General features: G+C 34.3%; 1 protein-coding gene across 1 annotated transcript; it reads right to left on the bottom strand.

The window, feature by feature from the left end:
- Positions 1 to 5,100: 5,100 nt before the first annotated feature.
- On the bottom strand, positions 5,101 to 5,703 carry LOC133316333 (general transcription and DNA repair factor IIH subunit TFB2-like). The gene has a single exon (XM_061518067.1). The coding sequence runs from the start codon at positions 5,701 to 5,703 to the stop codon at positions 5,101 to 5,103; it is 603 nt and encodes a 200-aa protein (XP_061374051.1).
- Between the last annotated feature and the right edge of the window lie 15,803 nt (positions 5,704 to 21,506).

Genomic DNA, 21,506 nt, shown 5'->3' with positions numbered 1-21,506 from the left:
GGAAAACCAGTTTCGGGGTGATTGGCGCAAACCATACAATGACTTTGTAAGACGACATACTTTATGCTTAGACCCAGTACTGAATCCAGGGGGGAATCTCATGTAAACTTCCTCACTTATTTCTCCATTCAAGAATGCGTTATGAACATCAAGCTGGTGCAACTCCCAGTTTCTTGCTGCAGCCACTGCAAGCAATGTACGTACACTCACCATCTTTGCCACTGGTGCATAAGTCTCACTGTAATCTTCTCCGGCAATCTGATAATTACCTGCAATCACCAATCTTGCCTTATACCGTTCCACCGTTCCATCAGAACGATATTTTATTTTAAACACCCACTTGCTTAGAAGAGCACGCTTCCCTGGAGGTAAATCCATGAGGCACCATGTATGGTTGTCTTCTAAGGCTGTGATTTCAGCCCTCATGGCTTCCACCCATCGGGAGTCTCTCACAGCATCTTGAAATGTACGTGGTTCATGACCTGTGTCAATAGCTGCAACAAAATCTTGATGTTGCTTAGAAAAGTTAGTGAGGCTAAGATAATTGCACATAGGATACCGAGTACCTGAGGTGACATTGGTTTGAGTAGGGAGAGATGAAGGAGTGTGTGTTTCAGCTACTTGACATGCATAGTCCTGCAAATAAGATGGCTGCTTCCTGGTACGGTGCTGTCGTGTGACTGTTTGACGCAGATTTGCTTCTAGCAACTGCTGTTGGGTTGATGCATCACTAGAACTCGAACTTCTTTCTAGTAAGGAGGACTCCCTAGCGCCAACTTTGTTAGTTGGTGTTGCTTCCAGCGAAACACTCCCCCTATCGTCCAGAGGAACACATGATCCACTAGGCGTTGGGCTGTCATTTGATGCATCAGAACCGTCATGGACAATTTGGCCTTCGTCAAAGTAATTTGGCTCTGTAGGCACACGAGAATTTGGTGCAGAAACAGATTGTACTGGAGCTTCGCGAAAAGGAAAAATATTTTCAAAAAATTTTACATCCCTGGACACAAAGCTTTGTTGCGCTTCTATATCAAACAATCTCCAACCTTTCTGCCCTATTGCATATCTGATGAAAACACATCGTCGCGAACGTGGAGCAAACTTGTCAGTTGGTTTCGGTCTTGTATTAGCAAATGACAGACAACCGAACGTGCGCAAGTATGTATAATCTGGTTTAACTCCATGCAATTCTTCATGTGGTGACCTGCCTTGGAGAACTCTTGTAGGTGCTTTATTAATTATATGAACAGCAGCAAGAATACTCTCCTCCCAAAAATCAACAGGGAGATTTGCGTGAAACAGTAAGGCACGTGATACATTAATGATGTGTCTGTGCCTCCTTTCGACTCTCCCATTCTGTTCAGGTGTATAAACACAAGTTGTTTGTTGCAAAATAACTTTTTCATTCAAGAGTTTCACCATGTTATTAGATTTGAACTCAGTACCATTATCAGACCTTATTATTTTTACGGTTTTACCAAATTGGTTCAGAACCATAGCAAGAAATTTGCACATCCAATCATAAGTTTCACTTTTATCGGCCAACATAAAAACCCATACATGCCTACTATAGTCATCCACCACAGTTAAGAAATAACGTGCACCAGAAGAAGAAGAATTTTGATAAGGACCCCAAGTGTCACAATGGATTAAATCAAAAAATTCTTTGCTGCGAGAAAAACTTATAGGAAACATTGATCTAGTTTGCTTGGCACGATGACAAACTTCACATGCCTTACATACTACTTTATTTTGCAAAGCTTTAAATTCTGGAACCAGAGATAAGATATCATAGGATGCATGGCCTAGCCTGTTGTGCCACAAGTCAATTGACTCTCCTGCTTGAACTGTCAAAGCTGAAGCACATGAAGGCTGAAACACATAGACTCCTTCATGAAGTTCACCCAAACCAATCTCCCTCTTCAGCACTTGGTCCTGCAAAATTCACTTTTTATCAGTAAATGTAACGCTACTGCTCTTGGAGTGAAGCAATTGGGAAATAGAGATGAGATTGCAGCGTAAGTTAGGCACATATAAAACATTTGACAAGCTGAAGTTTGTATTAAACACCATCGAGCCTTGTTTTGCAGCATAAGTAATAGAATCATTTGGTAGAGTCACAGATAGAGGGGGAATAGGTGTAATGTCAGCTAATAAAGCCAAAGTGCCTGTCATATGACGTGAGGCCCCACTATCAATGAGCCATTGAGAATGAATACGCTTACCAGATAATTTTGCATGTGACTGAGACTGGTCTACCAATGTTAACAGTTTGTTCATAATTTCTGGGGTCAAAACGGAGTGTGCAGCAACTTGAGAAGAGGCAGAATGAGAGACGTCTGGAGGAAGAGAGTTAGCAGCAACTGGGTGTGAGGCATCCATTGCAAACGTCGCATGAGCATGCATATAACGTCCTGCCGAACGTCCTCCCCTTCCTCGTCCGCGACCAGCACTCCTGTTTGGTGGAAAACCATGAACGTTCCAGCATTTGGAAGGGTCGTGATTGGTCCTGCCACAATGAGGGCAAGGTACTCTGTCTTGTGGTTTGTTAGGAACCATCCGCTGCTGCATGGACGTGTCTGACTGCTTCATGGAATCGGTTTGGGCTGAGTATCCCACTACCTGACTCCTCTCATCTTGAACGCGAGAAATACTACGATGGGTCTCCTCTTGAGTGACAATTGCGTACACTTTGTTGACACTAGGAAGAGGAGAAGTGTTGAGGATATGGGATCTCAGATTGCCAAATGTAGATTCATCCAGCCCCATCAAAAATTGATAAACGCGATCATGCTCTTGCTCCTCCTCGATTGCTTTGGCAATGGCACACTTATCACCACAATCGCAAGACTTGCGAGTTTTGCTGCCTTCCAGATCGTCCCATACAGCCCTGAGTTTGGTGTAATAATCACCAACGCTATCTCTATGTTGCTTGATATTGGCTAAACTGGATTTCAGTTGATACTGTCTTGGAAAGTTTTGCACTGAATACATTTCCTCTAGTCATTCCATAAGTCCTTGACGTCATCAAAGCACTTGATGAATGGTTGAAGTTTTGCATCAATGGTGTTGTGAATCCAACCATTGAGCATCGAATTGAACATCTCCCAGGCGCGCCACTCTTCGGCATCATCCTCTCCTGGTTTCTTGACTGAACCGATCACAAAACCCAATTTGTTTTTCGCCTTCAATGCGTTTTTCATGAGCTTGGCCCAGTTGTCATTGTTGGCCTCACCACGCAGCATGACAGTCGTTAACAAGAGACCTGGACTGTCGGATCCAGCCAAGTAAAATAGCGAACTAGGATCAGTTGTTTTGGACTTGCTGCCACCACCTGGTGCCATGTTAAATGAACCAGCTTTCGCACTGAAAGGGAATGCGGAAACGTGTATACTAGGATTGCTCTGATACCAAGATAAACTTGATATTTCAACTGTGTTTCTATCTCATTCATTGGTAGCCTTCAAATAGGCGAACATACAATAAATGGTAACAACGTAACAGACTAAAACAAATAAATACTCTATCTAAACAGTCCTACGGTTACAAAGAATTCAAACCTACGGTTACAAAGAATTGAATTCAAACCTACGGTTACAAAGAATTCAAACAATATACGTTACAAATAATTCAAACCTACAGTTACAAAGAATTGAATTCAAACAATATACTGTTACATATAATCTCCAACATATATAGTCCCTCATTGGTTGTATGTGCAACTAATGTGGTCTTTATAAGATCTTGGCCACTCCCACCCTTTGAGCTAGCTTTTGGGGTGGTGTATCCCAAGGTTCTTTACAGTTACATTCAAACAACAGCACCAACAAAAGTGTTACATGTAATGAAATAGAACTGAGTGAAAATTTATGACATCATTGTTTTAGGAAAAATAATTTGATGTTGCTGGAAAATATTTTCAAGTAAAAATTTGTTCCTGCACTATTTAAGTTTTAAAGTTGAAAATAAATGAACAATATGTAAATATGCATATTAAAGTTAGCTACCATTAAAGGGAGCGAATCAGAGCAGTGGTAAAATTGTTTCTTGAGTAAATACCATTTTTGGTCTCTAACAAAAAACACGGTCCTCACTTTAGTCATCACTTTAGTCCCTTACAAAAATAAATTAGTCAGTTAGTCCCTAACAAATTCAAAGTGGACCCATTTAGTTGAAATCGTGGTCCCTCACAAATTCAAAAAAGACCCATATTAGTCCCTTAAAAGGACTAAAATGGGTCCACTTTGAATTTGTTAAGGACTAACTGACTAATTTATTTTTGTTAGGGACTAAAGTGGAGACCGTGTTTTTTGTTAGGGATCCAAAATGGTATTTACTCTTGTTTCTTCATGACTGAAAGGTCATGAGTTCGAATCCAGGAAACAACCTCTTTATAATATGCAATGGTAAGGCTGCGTACAAGGATTTCCTCCACCCACACTCGCTAGTCGGGTTTAACTGATAGTGGTTTAAAAAAAAAAAGTCAGCTACCATTTAAAATATGTATAGAATTAAGGGTTTTAAAATAACAAACACTTTTTCCTAGAATTAAAGGAGTTAACTGTGAACTAGTTATACAAAAACTAAATTAAAAGCTAACAGTTTGGAAGGAAAAAAGTTATTGTACTAATGTTACTCAACATTCGACATAGCCTTGACATGCAATCGATACATGGAATTAGAAATGATGAAATTAATTGAAAAGACATGTAACATATGCACTCTTGATACCTCTGTTTCCAATCAGTAAACCCATAAGCCTTTCTTGTTGAGCTGTAAAATCAATATTTTTTTAACAAGTGGTGTCCCAAAGTAAAGCAAAATGGATTGTTCCAAAATTGCCATTTCCCATTAATGTAAGCATTCGAGGAAAAAAAACTCAAATAGAAGACGCAGAATAATCTTAAGGGGACGTTCAGTTGAGAATTTTTTGAATACTAGAAAAATGTAATTAATAAGGAAATGGTTAGAAAGTGAGTTAGGTAAGAAAGTTAAAAAAATGTTGTTTGTTTGAATGAAATTTTACTGGGAAAATTGAGTTAAATATATTGAGTCCATATTTGGTTGAGATGGCTATTTTGATGGGAAAATATGACAAAATTACAAAATAACCCTTATATATAAATATTCTTCTGTCATCTCAACTCTGTTTAGATCTGATTCCCACAGTCTAATCTGATCTGTGACATTTTCAGGCACAGATGGTATCCTCTCTGCAACTCGAGCACGAGCATTCTGCTGAAGAAAACTGATTATCTGATCTGCTGTAATGCCATTTTCAAAAGCGTTATACAAGCTTTCTTTTGTAATAGCTCCAACAATAAGATTTGGAAGTGTATACTCTATCCTTGAGAACAGCCGCAATATCTCACAATGTAATTTTGAAGATGAGTATGCATAAACTCTAAAATTTGTTTCCACAACCACAAATCCCTGTTTTCTAGATGTTAAATCAGACAAGCTCACTGAAAGATTGGTTGCCAATTTCGTTGGTATGAACGAACTTTCTTTCCTTCCCTGTTGAAGTTTGACCAGTCCAAGGTCTGCTAGGTCCTTAATTATGTTCCTTTGAAAATTAGTCACTGTGTTTATATTATATGCCTCCCCAATGACATGAAAACTAAGCTCCAACATGAATGAGATCAAGTCAGCTGCATCAACACCTCTCGCGCGAGGGTATTTTGGTTTGCAAATGGATGCCATTTTTAACATTTCGCCGGCTAACTATAGAATACCACCATCTACTTGTCTTTCATAACAGTGATTTATAGTTGCTTTTTACAAGCATTTCTGGATTCCTATGTAAATATAAGAGATGGGGAAATATTTCAAAACCTCTACCAAACGTGGATGTCACACTTTCCCAAAGTGAGATGCATAAATAAATGTTTGAAAATCCTCAACCAAACACCCCCTAAAAAAGAAATTTCAGAGAAATAAGTACGTAATATAGAAACAAAGAAATGAAATTTACGGTAAAATTCTAGAATGCAAAAGGAAAGCAGCACAAGTAAGTGGTGTGTGAGGAGAGGAAGCCCTCAACTCACAGAAAGTATAATTTGTTCTTGGCATTCTCCTATCATTTCCTAGATAAGTCTTTTGTTTAAAGTGAAGCACCAACTCTCATCTCACAATTTCTAAATCGATTCCTGCCAACATGCAATATGTAAACTTTACCTAATAGTTAATACCCTCAACTAATATTCTTAGTGCAGAAGTACTTTCCAATAACTCTAAAGTTTCAGTAGATACCAATTGTCCATGAATTTCACTGACACGTCAATATCTGTTCACTAACTATAAACGCACTTCCACTCTTGGCACCAACAATGTACACCTAGTGCACAAGACTCCCAGACTAGACTTTTTTAAGGGTAGATGTGAGGGTTGATTATACGCAGTCTTAATCTAGCGACTAGCATTTTTGCAAAGAGACTTTCTCTCAGACTCGAATCCGTGACCTTACAGTTACAAAGCAGGAACCTTATAGCTACTCCAAGGTTCACCCTCTTGCCACCAAGAATGTGCCAATTGATAATATTTTAAAAAGGGAAACCTTTTATATTAAACTTTTTTTGTCAGCCAGGCTTCATCTACTCATGGGATCAAGAGAATTAACTACACACAAGCACAAATCAACTAAACCTTGTGTAATCAATTACATGTGAGTATACCAACCTAGGTCCACAACACGTACCAAGTAAAGAAATTTTAATTTCTCCTAGGAAGTACCCTCCACGACTCAATCTCGGTAATAATCCCTTGCACAACCTGCCAAACATGTTCCAGCACCATTCAAAATCATTTCTAGACACTCACTCAAATCCATGCCAAAAAAAAAATTGATACCATACTAAACTGATAAAGATATATATTTTTCCCCTTTGATCGATGAATTCCAAGGTCTTTTCAGAGAGCAGCACTAGAGATGTTGTAAATCTCACATGGAATTATTTAAATTTATCTATTTATCTCACATTTAAATCTCCTCCAATTAAGACAGATAAAGATTACTAAATAATTCTCTTTCAATACCACAGACTCTCCCCCAAATAAAAACCTTCTTCAAAACAGGAAAACATGTTAAAAACTAGGTAAAGAATATCATATCACAATCTAGCTGCATAACACTAAGCAAAGTTTCAATGAACATTCAGACTAAAAGAAAAAGTCCTTCATACCTCTATTGATATTGACACTGCTGCCAAGGTTGTTGTTTCCCTCTAATGAATCAATGATGCTCATATGCTTCCGCAGAAATGCATGCAAATGTAACTCAAGCTCCCTGGAAGATACCAAGAATGATTCCAAACATTTTCTAATGAATTCTTCGGTTAGTAGAGTATTTCTCCCATATTCTGGCACCTTAGCTTCACATGAAGGAAGAGAAAGAATCAGGAAATAATAGATAATACATAAATAATAGATATTGTAGAAAGAAACCAACATTGATTCTTTCCACACTAAACACAAACTTAAATAAAGATCAAAACCAATACGCCAACCCCGAGGCCTTGTGACCTGCCAATTTGTATACAAAGAAATAATAGATAGAAAAATTCTTTTAAAAAAAAGTTCATAGATAAAATTGTGATCTTTTGGCTTAGATAAACTAGTCAAATAAATGTGAGGAAATGACCCAAACATGCATCAAAAGTGTTCAAACCATGACCTAAACATGTTCCGAATAGATTAAACACCAATCAATTCATTTATACGAATGCAGAACTCGGAATAAAAAAATAAAAAATAAAAATCAAACAATATTTCCAGTCATGCAATGAATTCAAAATGGGATCTGAAACCCTTAGAGTGAGAAACAATATTTTCGAGATGGCGAGAAGAGTGAGAAACCCGTGGGATAGTACAACAGTAACATCGAAGATTTATCCGTGAGAATAAACGAAGGAAATACTAATAGCTCATTTTTGTTGTTCTCAGTGTCTATCTTAAAACATAAAATACTAAGGGATATGTTATTCTGTCTACTTTTGTTTTGCCTAGAGTTACTTACTCCTTTCAATACTGTTTCGATGATAATCACATCCCATGATAGATATTTGCAAAATAAAATATACCCTTTTTTTCTTTTCTTTCTCCTCATTTTCTACCACACATTTTCTCTCTCCTCCCCTTTCTCTATTCTTAGGCTACCAATACCGAAAATTTCGACAACAAATATCACTTCCTTCAAAACGAAAAACAAATGCTCGATCGAATAAGAACGAAAAATAGAATACGATCCACGACCATCAATTAAAAATTCTCACTTTTATATACTTTCTTATAAAAGGGGAGCACGATTCTTTTTGGCTAGAAGGGTTAATTTACCAACTTGTTTTTCTCTGCAAAGATAATAAGCGATTCTTCCCGATGAAACTTTAAAAAAAAAATTGCTCTGACTTTTAAACTTTTTTATTTTTTATCCAACTTTGCCCTGGTTGTTGACTCATTTTGTGTCAATTTGATGTTTTGAATTTATGTGATCGACAGGGGAGGAGAGAGAAAAGGGAGGAGAGAGAAAGGGTGTGGTAGGAAGTGAGGAAAAAGAAAGGGAAAAAAGGATATATTTTATTTTGTAAATATCTACCGTCGGATGAGATTGTAATCGAACGAGATTTAAAAGGGCAGGCAAAGGTAGGTAAAATAAGAGTACACAAAATAACATATCTCCTCATTTAATATGATTATTTTTTTCTGATAAAATCAAATTTAATACACACACACACACAAATATATATATATATATATATATATATATATATATATATATATATATATATATATATATATATATAGGGGAGGGATATTTTGACTCCAGAGTAAGACTTACAAGTTTTACTCCTCATCTCAACCGTTGATTTCCGTCCATCTAACGGTTATCTATACCAATTAATTAATTATTAATTTTTAATAAATAATACCCGTTAGATGAACGGAAATCAATGGTTGAGATGAGGAGTAAGACTTGTAAGTCTTACTCTAGAGTCAAATGATCCCTCCCCATATATATATATGGGCTTATCGTTTCTCAAGTTGCTTGAGATAATTTTATCTCTGGCTACTAAATCATAACCGTACAAAGATGGATCAAAGGTGATAAAGGAAGATAGAGAAAAAATGAATCATAACCATTCAAAGATGAATAAATTAATATAAGGAAATAAATAAATAAACTTATTTATATAAACTTATCTCAAGTTACTTGAGAAATGTTTTTCCCTATATATATATATATATATATATATATATATATATATATATATATATATATATATATATAGGGCTTATCATTTCTTAAGCTGCTTGAGATAATTTTATCTCCGGCTACTAAATCATAACCGTATAAAGATGGATCAATGGTGATAAAGGAAGAGAGAGAAAAAGAGAATAAAGGGTGAATCAATTAATATAAGAAAATAAATAAATAAAACGACGTAGTTTTGAGGTGGCCGGAGATAAACTTATCTCAAGTTCCCGGAGAAATATTTTTTTCATATATATATATATAACCATTTTTATGCCTCATTTAATATGATCATATAATGTGATAAAATCTCATTCATCCCTAATATTTTAATATTTGTTAAGACAATAGAGGTAAGAGAATCATAAAACTAGCTTCTTAAAATTTTGGGTTAAGATATGGTGTATTCTGATTCCTTACGCTACAAATGTATGTGTTCATCAAAGAATGACTAAAGAGTCAGAATTTATGTTAGGGTCAAGCAGTGGCGGATCCATAAAATTTTCTTTATGTGTGCATATTTAGTCCGAATATTTAGTGGAGGGGGTTGGGGGGCAGTGCCGCCAATTTTATTTTTAAACAAAGTATTAAATGCATTAAAAAATAAAAAGAATATAAACAAAAAGTGATTTATATATATTACCAAATTTTTTATCATGTTAAGAAAAAGACAAGACAAATTCATTAAAAAATGTGTTGTAATTGTAACACCCCGTGTTAACGCGGTTTGTTAACATGTCATCGTATTAAGCCACGCTTAATTTAAAAATGCGGAATATTTTTTTCTTTTCAATTATGACGTCATTATACTTAGCCAAGTTGATTACTTAACCATTTTCATAAAAACATCGCCTGTATATAATTGCAAAAGACAACTAACTGAAATACCTCATAATATAAATAACAGTGAGTATCTAAAATCATGGAACTACAACACGTAGTCCGGACACAATCCTGATACATTATTACAACTCGAATCTAAACAAGACATAGACAGATCAATGCGGCATGGACAATCCCCATGCTCACCAATTAAGGCAACAAAGCCAACAAAGTCTCAACAACAACAACATAATCAAAGAAGCTAATAACAGAATAGCAACAGGCATATCCAGCATCCAATCATAATCAGCATATAAACAGCAATATCAGCTAAGCTTCGACCTCCTGCCGCTAGAGGTCTCAATCCCCGCATTACCTGAACCTGAAATGGTGCCCCAAACGTGGGGTGAGATCTCTAAAAAGAAATCTCAGTAAGACAAGGGGTCCTCAAGGATCTTCCACCCCAAGCTCACTTACATGTGCAATATAAGTTCAAAAGCCATTTAACAATATAAGTTCCAAAATAGTGCAATGCAACAGATAATCATGTCATGTGTGTTTATACTATTCTACTGATCAGAGAAGTGCAGGAATACGTCTATTACCCACACAGTATCAGCCCATGCTGTATTCGCCCACAGGATCGCCCCATGGCCTCCTGTGTAGGCGTCACACCACATACATATCATAAATCATTTGCACTTAACAGCTCCATAGCATTTCAATAAAACAGTATATGAAAACACATCATGCATATAACCATCCCCCCATGGGACATGGTGGAACAAACAATGGCTAAACCGAGGACACGAAAGCTTACCTCTGAAGCAATCAATCCAAGCCAAGTCCACACAAGCTCAAGGTCCACACACAGCAGAATCACAATCTGTTTTAGACCAACAATCATATCAATATTCATACTCTATAAGCATATGACATAAAGACAACGCCTTTCCTCTACGTTTTACGTCTTTAGGCTTCTCAAAAATCCTTAAGCCCTTAATCCCTTAGATTCTGACTTAGTTTAATTATTACAGAAGTCCACACTGACTAATCATGGGTCCACAAACCCAGAATAGCCTTCTGTATGAATAGTACCGTTATTGTTCTCGAAAATCCAGAATATCCAGATATTTGTCGGGGCCATATCCGGATATCCATATCCGAATATATCCAAGCCCATATCCGGATATCAACATCCGCATATCATATCCGGATATTTCGCGACAGAATGCAGTTTCCGCATTTCGCGAGATATCACTCCCAAGGTTCCATTTTTAAAACTGCGGTTGCAAATCTTTACCTAAAATTCTGAGATTTTAGTATGTTAAACTAGACATCACAAGCTTTCCAACGACATATTTTATGTCTCAATCGGAGTAGTATAACTCCGGTTATGATTTTCGCAAAGTGACTGCTGCAAACTGAATTTCCAGCAACCAAGACGCGACTTCAAACCAACATAGAGATTAAATCACTTATCCAATGTCTACTAAATTTTACAGGGTTATAGCCCTATGTGTTAGCTACACATAGGTCCAAACAACACTCGATTTGGAGCTCTGTAGCTCAAGATATCGAATTTTTACCGAAACAGGTTCGTTGTTGTCCCAATATCCGGATATCATATTCGGATATCCATATCCGGATATTTCGCGACAGAATGCAGTTCTGTATTTCGCAAGATAACCGTCCAAAGGTTCATCTTTTACCAATTTAATACGTTCAAGACTCTATTTTTATACGCTTTTAGGTTCATACTCAGATTACATATTTGTTTAACTCTTTAAACATGCCAAGACATCTCTTTCAAGCATTAAAACTCAAGAATAAAGGTGGTAGCACTTACCCAAGCTTAAAACTCAGCAAGAAAAGCTCATGGAGATCACCAAACAACTCTTCCAGTTCTGACTTGGTCCCAGAACAAAAATGACACACCAAGGTTGGTTCTTTTCTTCACAAGATAGCTTCTTGGAGCACCAAGCACCAAGAATATGACACCACAACTTCAAAACCAGAAACTCAGCACCTCACACCTCACAAGGCAGTAGCAAGAACTCAGAAACAAGGTCCTCTCACCCTCACAAGGTGGCTCACACCAAGATATGTTGATCAAGAGAAGAAACCATGATCAAAGGTTGTGTCTTTGGTGAGAAAATGGAGAAGAAAGGGAGTGACAAGGTGGCTGATCTCACACACTCAGAGGCTCACCAGATAGACCTAGGATCATGTGCCAAGACTATATATAGCCACTTAAGTTTTAATCACAGAATATTAACTTTAATTGCTACGCTTAGGATTTTAATCTCAAACTCAGGATTCTGAACCTACTCAATTTTACAAGATTTATCATATTTTTATTTTATTTTTCGTAGAACCTTTCTGATACGCGCTTTTCCATAGCCAGTATCAGTTCTGGCACCAGTTCTCATTATTTTAACTTGAAACTTGAAATCACAGTCCTACATATTATTCTAGGAATATTCATGCACTTATTATAATTTTCTGGGATACTTCATCGGTACGCATTTATACCGACTAACATAACCAGTATCTGCACTTTTCGTCAGAAAAGCAACTTTCAGCATTATTACTCACTTACTATAATTATTAAAGCCTCATAATAATTATTAGGGTCAATTATGAAATTATTTCCTAATTTCACATAATTAATTAATTAATTTCCTTAATTAACGGTGCGGGGCGGGTTCTTACATGTGTCATCTCACTTTCTTTAATATTATATAACTTGTCTTTTTCTTAACATGACAAAAAAGTTCGTTCATGTATTACAAAAAAAAAAAAAAAGTTCGTTCATGTAATATGAGACATAATCCTCAAACAACAAAAAAAAGAAAACTTCGACTTAACATAAAAAATTAATAATCAACTTAATGATACAAAACCACTAAAACATAAACAGTAAATAAGATGTGTTTCTTTTTTAGTACCTGTGTTTGTAATCCTAGCAACGCTGCCACTAAAATTGCTCGACATTCCTAATTTTGAATAAATGGAAGGTAAACACCAAATGCTCAAAAGCAAGACTCAATGACATGCTGGTGATGATGACAAACATTATGAACTTGACTATGGTCACTTAACAACTTCATGTAATGAACCATATGATGGGGATTCTTGCGGACAGACATTATTTTTCAAAAGATGACCTTTAAAATAAGGAAGAATCTGAAGTTATTGGAAAAATATCTCAAGACAATGATATCTTATAGGACCTTCAAGTAGATGCCATGGTTGAGAAAAAGAAGGGAAAGTAGATAGCTTTTAGACTAGTATATCCAAAGCATAACCCTTGGGAAGATGCCATATTGTGTCTATGGTTAGCCCTGAGTGTTGTGCCTATATATAACTTGTTGGGGTGTCATTACTACTTGATAAAGTAGACACAGTTTAGGGAACAAGGCAATGAGAGAGACTTGTATATATTAGTAAGCAAATCACTCATAGGGCATGTCTCTTTTGGCAGGTCATGGCAATTGCTTAGAGGTACCAAAATATATCTTAGTAATCAACTTGCCAAAGGAGAGCTGCCCTCTGAGTGTTTAGCTTAGACATTTGCTTCTTTTGCATACGTGCAATGCAACTATTGAAAAAGGTAACGCGAGCTTGGCGAAGAACTTTTTTACTAGTGTTTTAAATATTCTATTAATCTGATTTGAGTATTATTGTTTCTTATCACTTAAATCAATAATTGTTGATGTTGGTCTTTATTTTTGGCTGTGTTTGATTTGTACACATAAACCTTTACTTAAGTTGGACTTTTGAGTATTATTTTTATTTTTGAAAAAAAGAAGACTTGTGTTTAGGGCTGAAACATGTAGACACGTTTGACATTTAGATTGAAAATCTATAACTTCTAGATGAGGTTATGCTTTAGCGAAATTCGGGAAAAATAGCATACCAAAAAAAAAAAAAAAAATCGGGAAAAACTAATTGCTTGGCAAACAGAAGAAGATTGATCGGGAGGATGAAAATTCTTTTGTATAACAAGGACATAGGTGGATTAGGAAGAAAAAAAAACTGTTAATACATACCTCAATATACATTTTAAGGATAATGAACTCGATTCCTGAAAATTTGAAGTTTTGGTAAGGGTGAAGAGATATAAATCCAAAACTGTATTAATCGGGTTCAATAGGACTTAAGATACCTAATGATATTTATCAAAAGAAATATAGAGAAAATGTCAATTGAACCTAAAGGATTAATATTAGAGATGTTCTTAACCGAACCATTGATGTAAACAAAAAAAAAAAAATTGAAACTAATAATTAAGTTTGATTTTCATTTTGTAAACGCTTATTAATTCAATAAGGTTTTTAGTTTTCATTAAACTATAAACCGAACTTATAATGTCATATGTTTTTCTACAATTTACTTATTTTGAATTTTTTATATGTTATTTAAAAAGATCTAGTCATGTGAAACGATTTTGGTGTTTATTAACAAATCAACAGTTATTATTTTCTTATTTTCTATCCTAATATTTTTTCTCTTATCTCTTATTGTACCTTATTTTGTCAATAAACAGCGGAAATCATTTCATATGACCGAATTTTATTGAACGAGATCGAGAGTTGGATTTGGATCCTCTTACATAAAAAAGTGGTCATTATTTTTTTTAAATGAACAGTTATTATTTACTTTTTATTTTTTTATTGGTCAAAAATATTATTAAATGCATGTATCACGAGAAGTTGATTTATTTTTTTTAAATCAACTGTTACTTTAAATTGAGTCCTGTAATTTTTGTTCACATCCCAAAATATATTTTATTTATTTATTTATTCAAAAAATTTGTGTGTGCACACAGGTCCGCCGCTGTTTAAATGCATGTATGAAGCGTCTCCTTGATATTTGTCTCGGTGGCTTTTCTCTCACCAAATCATAATATTGAAAAAGAGTCTCCATACAGCAGGAAAGTAAATAACATTGAATGAGAACTCGTTAACACAGTAGAAAGAGGAAGAATAAAGAGAAGAGTGATGAACCAAGAGGATTAAGCTACTAGGATATCCATAGCATAACTCTCAAGCATATGCTACGGCTTCATTGGTTTATCCCATTTTTACAGGCTAATTGAGATGTTTATAAAGCTTTCAAAGTTTACATGCAAAAAAGCAGTTCAAGGCAGGATATGCATTCATGATGAGAAGTTTCAGTAAGCAAATCAGTCATTGGGCATTTCTTTCTTGGCAGGTAATGGTGATTTGGAGCAGCATGTGAAGCTAGTGGCAAATCTAGAATTTTTTTGTAACCGGGGCGAAAATAAAATAACAAAGTACAGGTGTTATTAAGAATAATAAAATGAACTAACTATTATAAGTATTTTTTAAAAAGGGACTAACTATTAGTGTTAATATATTTTTATTATTATACAAATATCGTTATATATTTATAATAATAAAATAATCAAAGTTTAAGAAAGGGCAATCACCAATACTCTTACGCTCTGTTTTGGAGATGGTTTTTGGAGGGGAAGAGAAGGGAAGGGAGGGTTTTAGGAAGCCTTCTATTGTTTGTGAGTTAAAAAAAATGAGGAGAAGGAATTGAGGTTTTTACTAAACCCTCCAAAACTCTCCTTTTTCTTAAAATTTAAGTTCCCTCAATTTGGGAGGTTTGAGGGGAAAAATATTAAAAATTACTTATTTACTCTTAGCATTAAAATGTAAAAATTACATAATGTGAATCATTGTTAAATGTGACATTATTAGAAAAATCTCATATATCGACAAAATTTATCGACGAAAAATATTTCGTCAAAAATAGTGATGAAATTTTTGATGAAAATCATATACGTCAAAAAACTTCCCTCAAAACTAAAGACGAAATTAGAGACGGAACAAATTTTGCCATAATTACTGACATAAAACTTTTACGGAAAAAAAATTCAACCAAAATTATAGCTAGAATCTAATTTCCGTCAAATCTTTCCCCGAAAATATTTTCGTCCAAAATTTTGAAGAAACACATTTTCATCGAAAAGCTTCGACGTAAAACAATTACGTCAAAATATTTAACGATAACCATTCCATCAAAATTTGTGACTAAAAACATTTCTGTAAACAATTTTGACGAATTTTTTTTTTGTCAGAATTCTTTACATAATCTAAATTTCGTCAAAATATTTCCCTCAACATTTTCCACAAAAACACATATTCATCGAAATTTTTCACAAAAAATATTTCTATCAAAATTTTCAATGAAACACATTTATTTCGAAAATTTTTGACAGAAAAAAATTTCATCAAAATTCTTTACAACATTTAAATTCCTCCAAAAGTTTTTGACGGAAATATTTTCGTTAAACTTTTTGACAAAAAAATTTCTGTCAAAATTTTTAATGAAACACATTTGCTTCGAAAATTTTTGACGAAAAATATTTCCGTCAAGTTTTTCGATAAAAAAATATTTCCATCAAAATTTTCAACATAACACATTTCTATAAAAAAATGTTTGACAGAAAATATTTCTGTCAAAATATTTTCTGTCAAACATTTTTGACAGAAAAAATATTCTGTCACATTTTTTGACGAAACACATTTCCATTGAAAATTTTTCGTAAAACGTTTTGACGAAAAATATTTTTGTAAAAAATTTTGACGAAAAAAATTCGTCAAAATTCTTAACAGAATCCAAATTCCGTCAAAAAATTTCGACGAAAATATTTTCGTCATACTTTTTGACGAAAATAAATTTCGTCAAAATTTTTGACGAAACACATTTCTATCAAAATTTTCAATGGAACACATTTTTGTCAAAAAGTTTCAACGGAAATTATTTCCGTAAAAAAATTAGACGAAAAACATTTCTGTAAAAAATTTTGAAAAAAAAATATTCCGTCAAAATTCTTTACAGAATCTAAATTCTGTCTAAAGTTTCACAGAAACATTTCCCTCCAAAATTTTGAAAAAATATTTCCTTGAAATTTTCATTGAGACACATTTTCATCGAAGATTTTGGATGAAAAATTTTTCGTCAAAATTTCTTAAGGAATTCTTTTTTCCATCAAAACTTTAGATGGAATTATTTTTGTCGAAAATATTTAACAAATCATTTTCGTCAAAATATTTTGACGAAAATTAAATTTCGTGGAAAATTTTGACTGAAATTTTATTTTTGTAAAATATTTCATCGGATAAAAATTTCATTGTCTTCGATGAAAAGTATTCCGACGGAAAAATATTTTTTTCACAGAATTTTTATCGTTTTCAATGTAGAATTTTTGTTGAAAATATGATCTTTTTTAGAAGTCTGAAAAATACATAAATAATTTTGTTTAGCAATTTTAAATTTTATTTTATTTGTGAAATATAATAATTATATTAATTTTAGAAAAAAGGAGAAAATTGTAAAAATTTCTTATTGACTCTCCAATTTCTCCCTTACCAATTTTTTTAACTTTCAAACAAGGGAAGAGAATACTCTTCAATTTCCTTCCCTTTCCTCCCCTTGGATCCCTTCCCTTTCCCTCCCCTCCAAACTCCCAAACAAAGCCTTAGCGCCCCCGTGTGAAGTTGCTGCTAACTTTCATCATAGTGACTTGCAAAGGAGATTTGCCCCGTGGCTGCTTTAGTTTACATAATATTTGCATATATCCCCTAACAGATCTAAGCTTAATTAACTAATTATTTCAAAAGATTAAATTTATAAGTGAAGAATGGTTTTATATTATTTCTTTAATATTAAACAAATTCTTCTCCATATCAATCCACTAGTATCTCTTCTAAACTTTCTTATGAAGTTACTTATGGATGTGTGACATACATAAATGGATAGCAAAAATGAGAAGAAAAAATTATAGTTACGAAAGCGACAAGTTGCACAAATTCTCTTAAAACAAAAAAGACCTTCTCTGTTACAATTACTGCACAAGATTTGGTCAAGATCTTCTGACCCTTAGGAAATTCATTAGTATTGAAATTGCATGTCTCATTATTCTGTTCTGTTGAAGTAATAAACATTAAAACACCACCAAAGTTGTAACTTGTAATCATGTTATGTAACAATGCATCTTCGTGATAAGCAATCAACTGATCATATATCTTCTGCCAAGCTAGTTTGGAGTTAATGCAACCTATGAAGCACCGACTCCGACACGGCGTTTTCGATACGTTCCAAATACGTTCTCGATACGACCATTAATTCATCGATACGATACAATATGTTTTCGAAACGTTCCCTATACGCGTATCGGATACGTTGGAAAAAAAAATTCGGAGTATCGGTGCTTCATAGAATGCAACAATGGAATAATTCATGGTTTAAGTCTCCATGCATGGGAAAGAATTTTGCAAGGCTCCATTGTGAAAATACCCATAATTAAATGGAGAATAATTTAGAGCATAGAATGAAGGAAGGTCTTGTAAAGAACCAATTCAACTCAAAAGCTTAAGTTGTTGGGTGAGATTATATATTTCAACACGCACTCTCACACGAGAGCTCACTGAGCTTGAAGGGTGGACAATGTAAAGGCCCTCCTACCTGTGGACACAAAGAAATTCCACTTGAAAGAAAGTGGGGTGAGGTGAGACTACATTAATGGTTTTATATATCTCAAGAGGTCTCTTGACCATTTCTAAATAGGGGAGGGAGAAATGGGTGAATAATAATCAATCAGTTGAAGCAATTCACAAGTGAAAGAGAGATCCTCCAAGTGAGGGAGAGAGACAGTCACGATTGAGTGAAGAGTTTGAGAGATTGTCATCTTCTAATTCGACCACAAAGGTGAGTGTGATCCACCAAAATTAGGTGAGAAAACTTGTTGTGATCCATCTGGGCGAGTTGTTGAGTGCAATCCTCTGACTTTGTACTAGAGAAATATTAAAATACTCTTGTAATCCTATTTCTGTAGTGGAAGTTCCTGTTGTTTTTCCCTTTGTTATATGAGGAATTTTCCCCGTTAAAAATTTGTGTGCCTCTTTATTTTTTCTTCACAAATCTTCTTTCCTTTCTGTTTTCATAAATCAAAACTAATAGTAGTATGGTTTCCCAGTGTATGATGTAGCATTAAATTAATATCATGTAAAATGAAAACACAGAGACATAATGTGGCAGGAGAAAGTGATAGAGAAAACTCTATATTGGATTGAATTGGACAAGGTGATTACACAGAAGCCATATGTGGCTTATGTAACTAACTAATCACCAGCTAACTAAACAATCACAAGAAACTAACAAAATACAAGGTGTATCTAATAGAGCAATCTAACTGATGAAGTTAACCAAACTCAACCACGGGGTAATACTATGATTATTTTCATCACAACTTTTCAGAAGTTCAATCAATTTATTCTATTCAGGAATTTCGAAGTCTGAATCAATCTCCTGCTCAGAAATGAAAGTGACCTTTGGTATTTCACATTAGTTACCTTGCAACCTAAATATACAAGTCACTATTTCAGGTAAACATTTCAAATGATGATAACATTTTGGCTCTTAAATTGGAGTTTATAATTTCCATGCTCTCGGTTAGTACAAAAAGCATGGCACACATCATCCTATCTTAATTCATTTAGTATTAGAAAACATGTCTCTGTTCTGTATCACCTTAACATAAGAATCAAGAGAAATCAGGCTTCTAAATATTGCCAAAGGGCTTGGTAAGAAAGTAAAAAAAGATTTGTTTCTGAAATTACATCTGCTAAACATTCCATAGCTCGAGAAACTGCACATATGTTTTGCCAAAACATGAATTATAGCTACTTATTGTTGTAAAGAATCAAATCAACCCAAAAACTTAAATTGTTAAGTGAAGATCTCTTTAATGATTTTATATATCTCTAACACGTTCCCCATACGAGAGCCCAAGAGAAAGTGGGAGGCGGTAAGGATCGAACTCGTGACCACTTGGTCACTGAGCTCTGATACCATGTAAAGAATCAATTCAACCCAAAAACTTAAGCTATTAAGTGAAAGCCTCTTTAATGGTTTTATATATCTCTAACAATTGCCACCCAAATTGTTCAGGCTTTATCTATATTAATCCACAATAATATAAAAGAAACTGCACGTAAAAAGTTATCTTAAAATTGTCCAAGTTCAGAAAGTACAGAAGACATATGAAGAATCAAATTTTTATACATATCTAGTGAATGAAAGATTTATTACTGTGAGAACATTAAGCTAAGTTTTATTCTCTTTTGTGTTAATCTATGTTTAAAATATAGCAGACCTATTAATAGAATTATAAAATTGCAGGAATAATTAGGAATATCCTCCTAATTGTCTGTCACATTCTATGTACTAACTTTTATATGTGATATGGTGTGAGGCATTCTTGATAGATTACAAAATAATATAAAAGATCTATTTACTGAAACAGATATTATAAAAGACAAGCAATCATAGATGATAATATGAAAAAAGTTGCCTTAACAAGCTGTAATGCAAAAGGAGACAAAATTGAGGGCCAAATCAAGTTTGCCAAGGAAATCTTGTAATGGGATATAAAAATCTACAAAGGAGAATATGTTTGAAATTAAAAGGCATAATAGAGAAATAAAAAGAAAAACCCAAAACCTGCTGAACTAGGAGACATTTAAAGCAAACACATAAAGAGAAAAAGAAAGGCAGAAAGATATGGTATAAGACCCTTGTGCTTAAGAGGGCAATGTCACTCGGCATCTTTGATATGATTAAAAATTAAATACCCTGATTTTGGTCACAACTTCTTTTCTCAACTTCTCTTCTTTAAAGTACATAAGAATCTAAAATGGTTGTAACTTGTATGGACCAAAAAAGCTTTGTGACCCTTCGCTATTAGGAATCTGCAATTTATGAGCATCAAAACTGAACAAATGTCAGCAGTTAGTGGATATCCATAGCATAACCCCTAAGCATATGCCAATGTCCAGTGGTTTATTCCATCTTCTTTGCTATAAAAACTTCTCAAGTGTCACACACACAAACCAGGAGCAGCTCAAGGCACAAGCACCAATTCAAAGTGGAAAACTTCATCAATAAGCAAATCAGCAATAGGGCACCTCTCTCCTGGCAAGTAAAGTCAGTATTATTGGAGCTGTGTGTAGAGCTACCAAAATTCAGTGTCATTAATTTGCCAAAGGAGAGTTGCCCTGTAGCTGTTTTAGCTTAGTTTCATAGAATGGTAGCAGATAAAAGGTAATCCTAAGGTTTAAGGAAATGCATGTCTTTTAGTCTTAGTGTCTTACATCTTGACTTGTTTAAGGTAAGTTCTCTTTTATTGCATTTTTCTTTTGTGTTATATAATTTTACATGTTAAAGGAAAAACTGTATATTGATGTTTGTTTCTTGTCCAGTCATTATAGGAGAAACCAATCCTTTTTGTTTCACCTAAGGTAACTAAGAACTGTGTAAAATAAAGAATTCATTTTTGGTATAATTTAAGCTTTCAAGGAAGTTGGTCCAATGTTAATGAAATATAAAAGTAAAGAGA

This window comes from Gastrolobium bilobum, unplaced genomic scaffold (genome assembly GCF_033153095.1).
Source record: "Gastrolobium bilobum isolate Gb01-03AN ecotype WA unplaced genomic scaffold, APGP_CSIRO_Gbil_v1 utg51620, whole genome shotgun sequence".
NCBI classification, from domain to species: Eukaryota; Viridiplantae; Streptophyta; class Magnoliopsida; order Fabales; family Fabaceae; genus Gastrolobium; species Gastrolobium bilobum.
The sequence above is the reverse complement of the archived record's forward strand: the minus strand, read 5'-3'. Positions and strand labels throughout refer to the sequence as shown.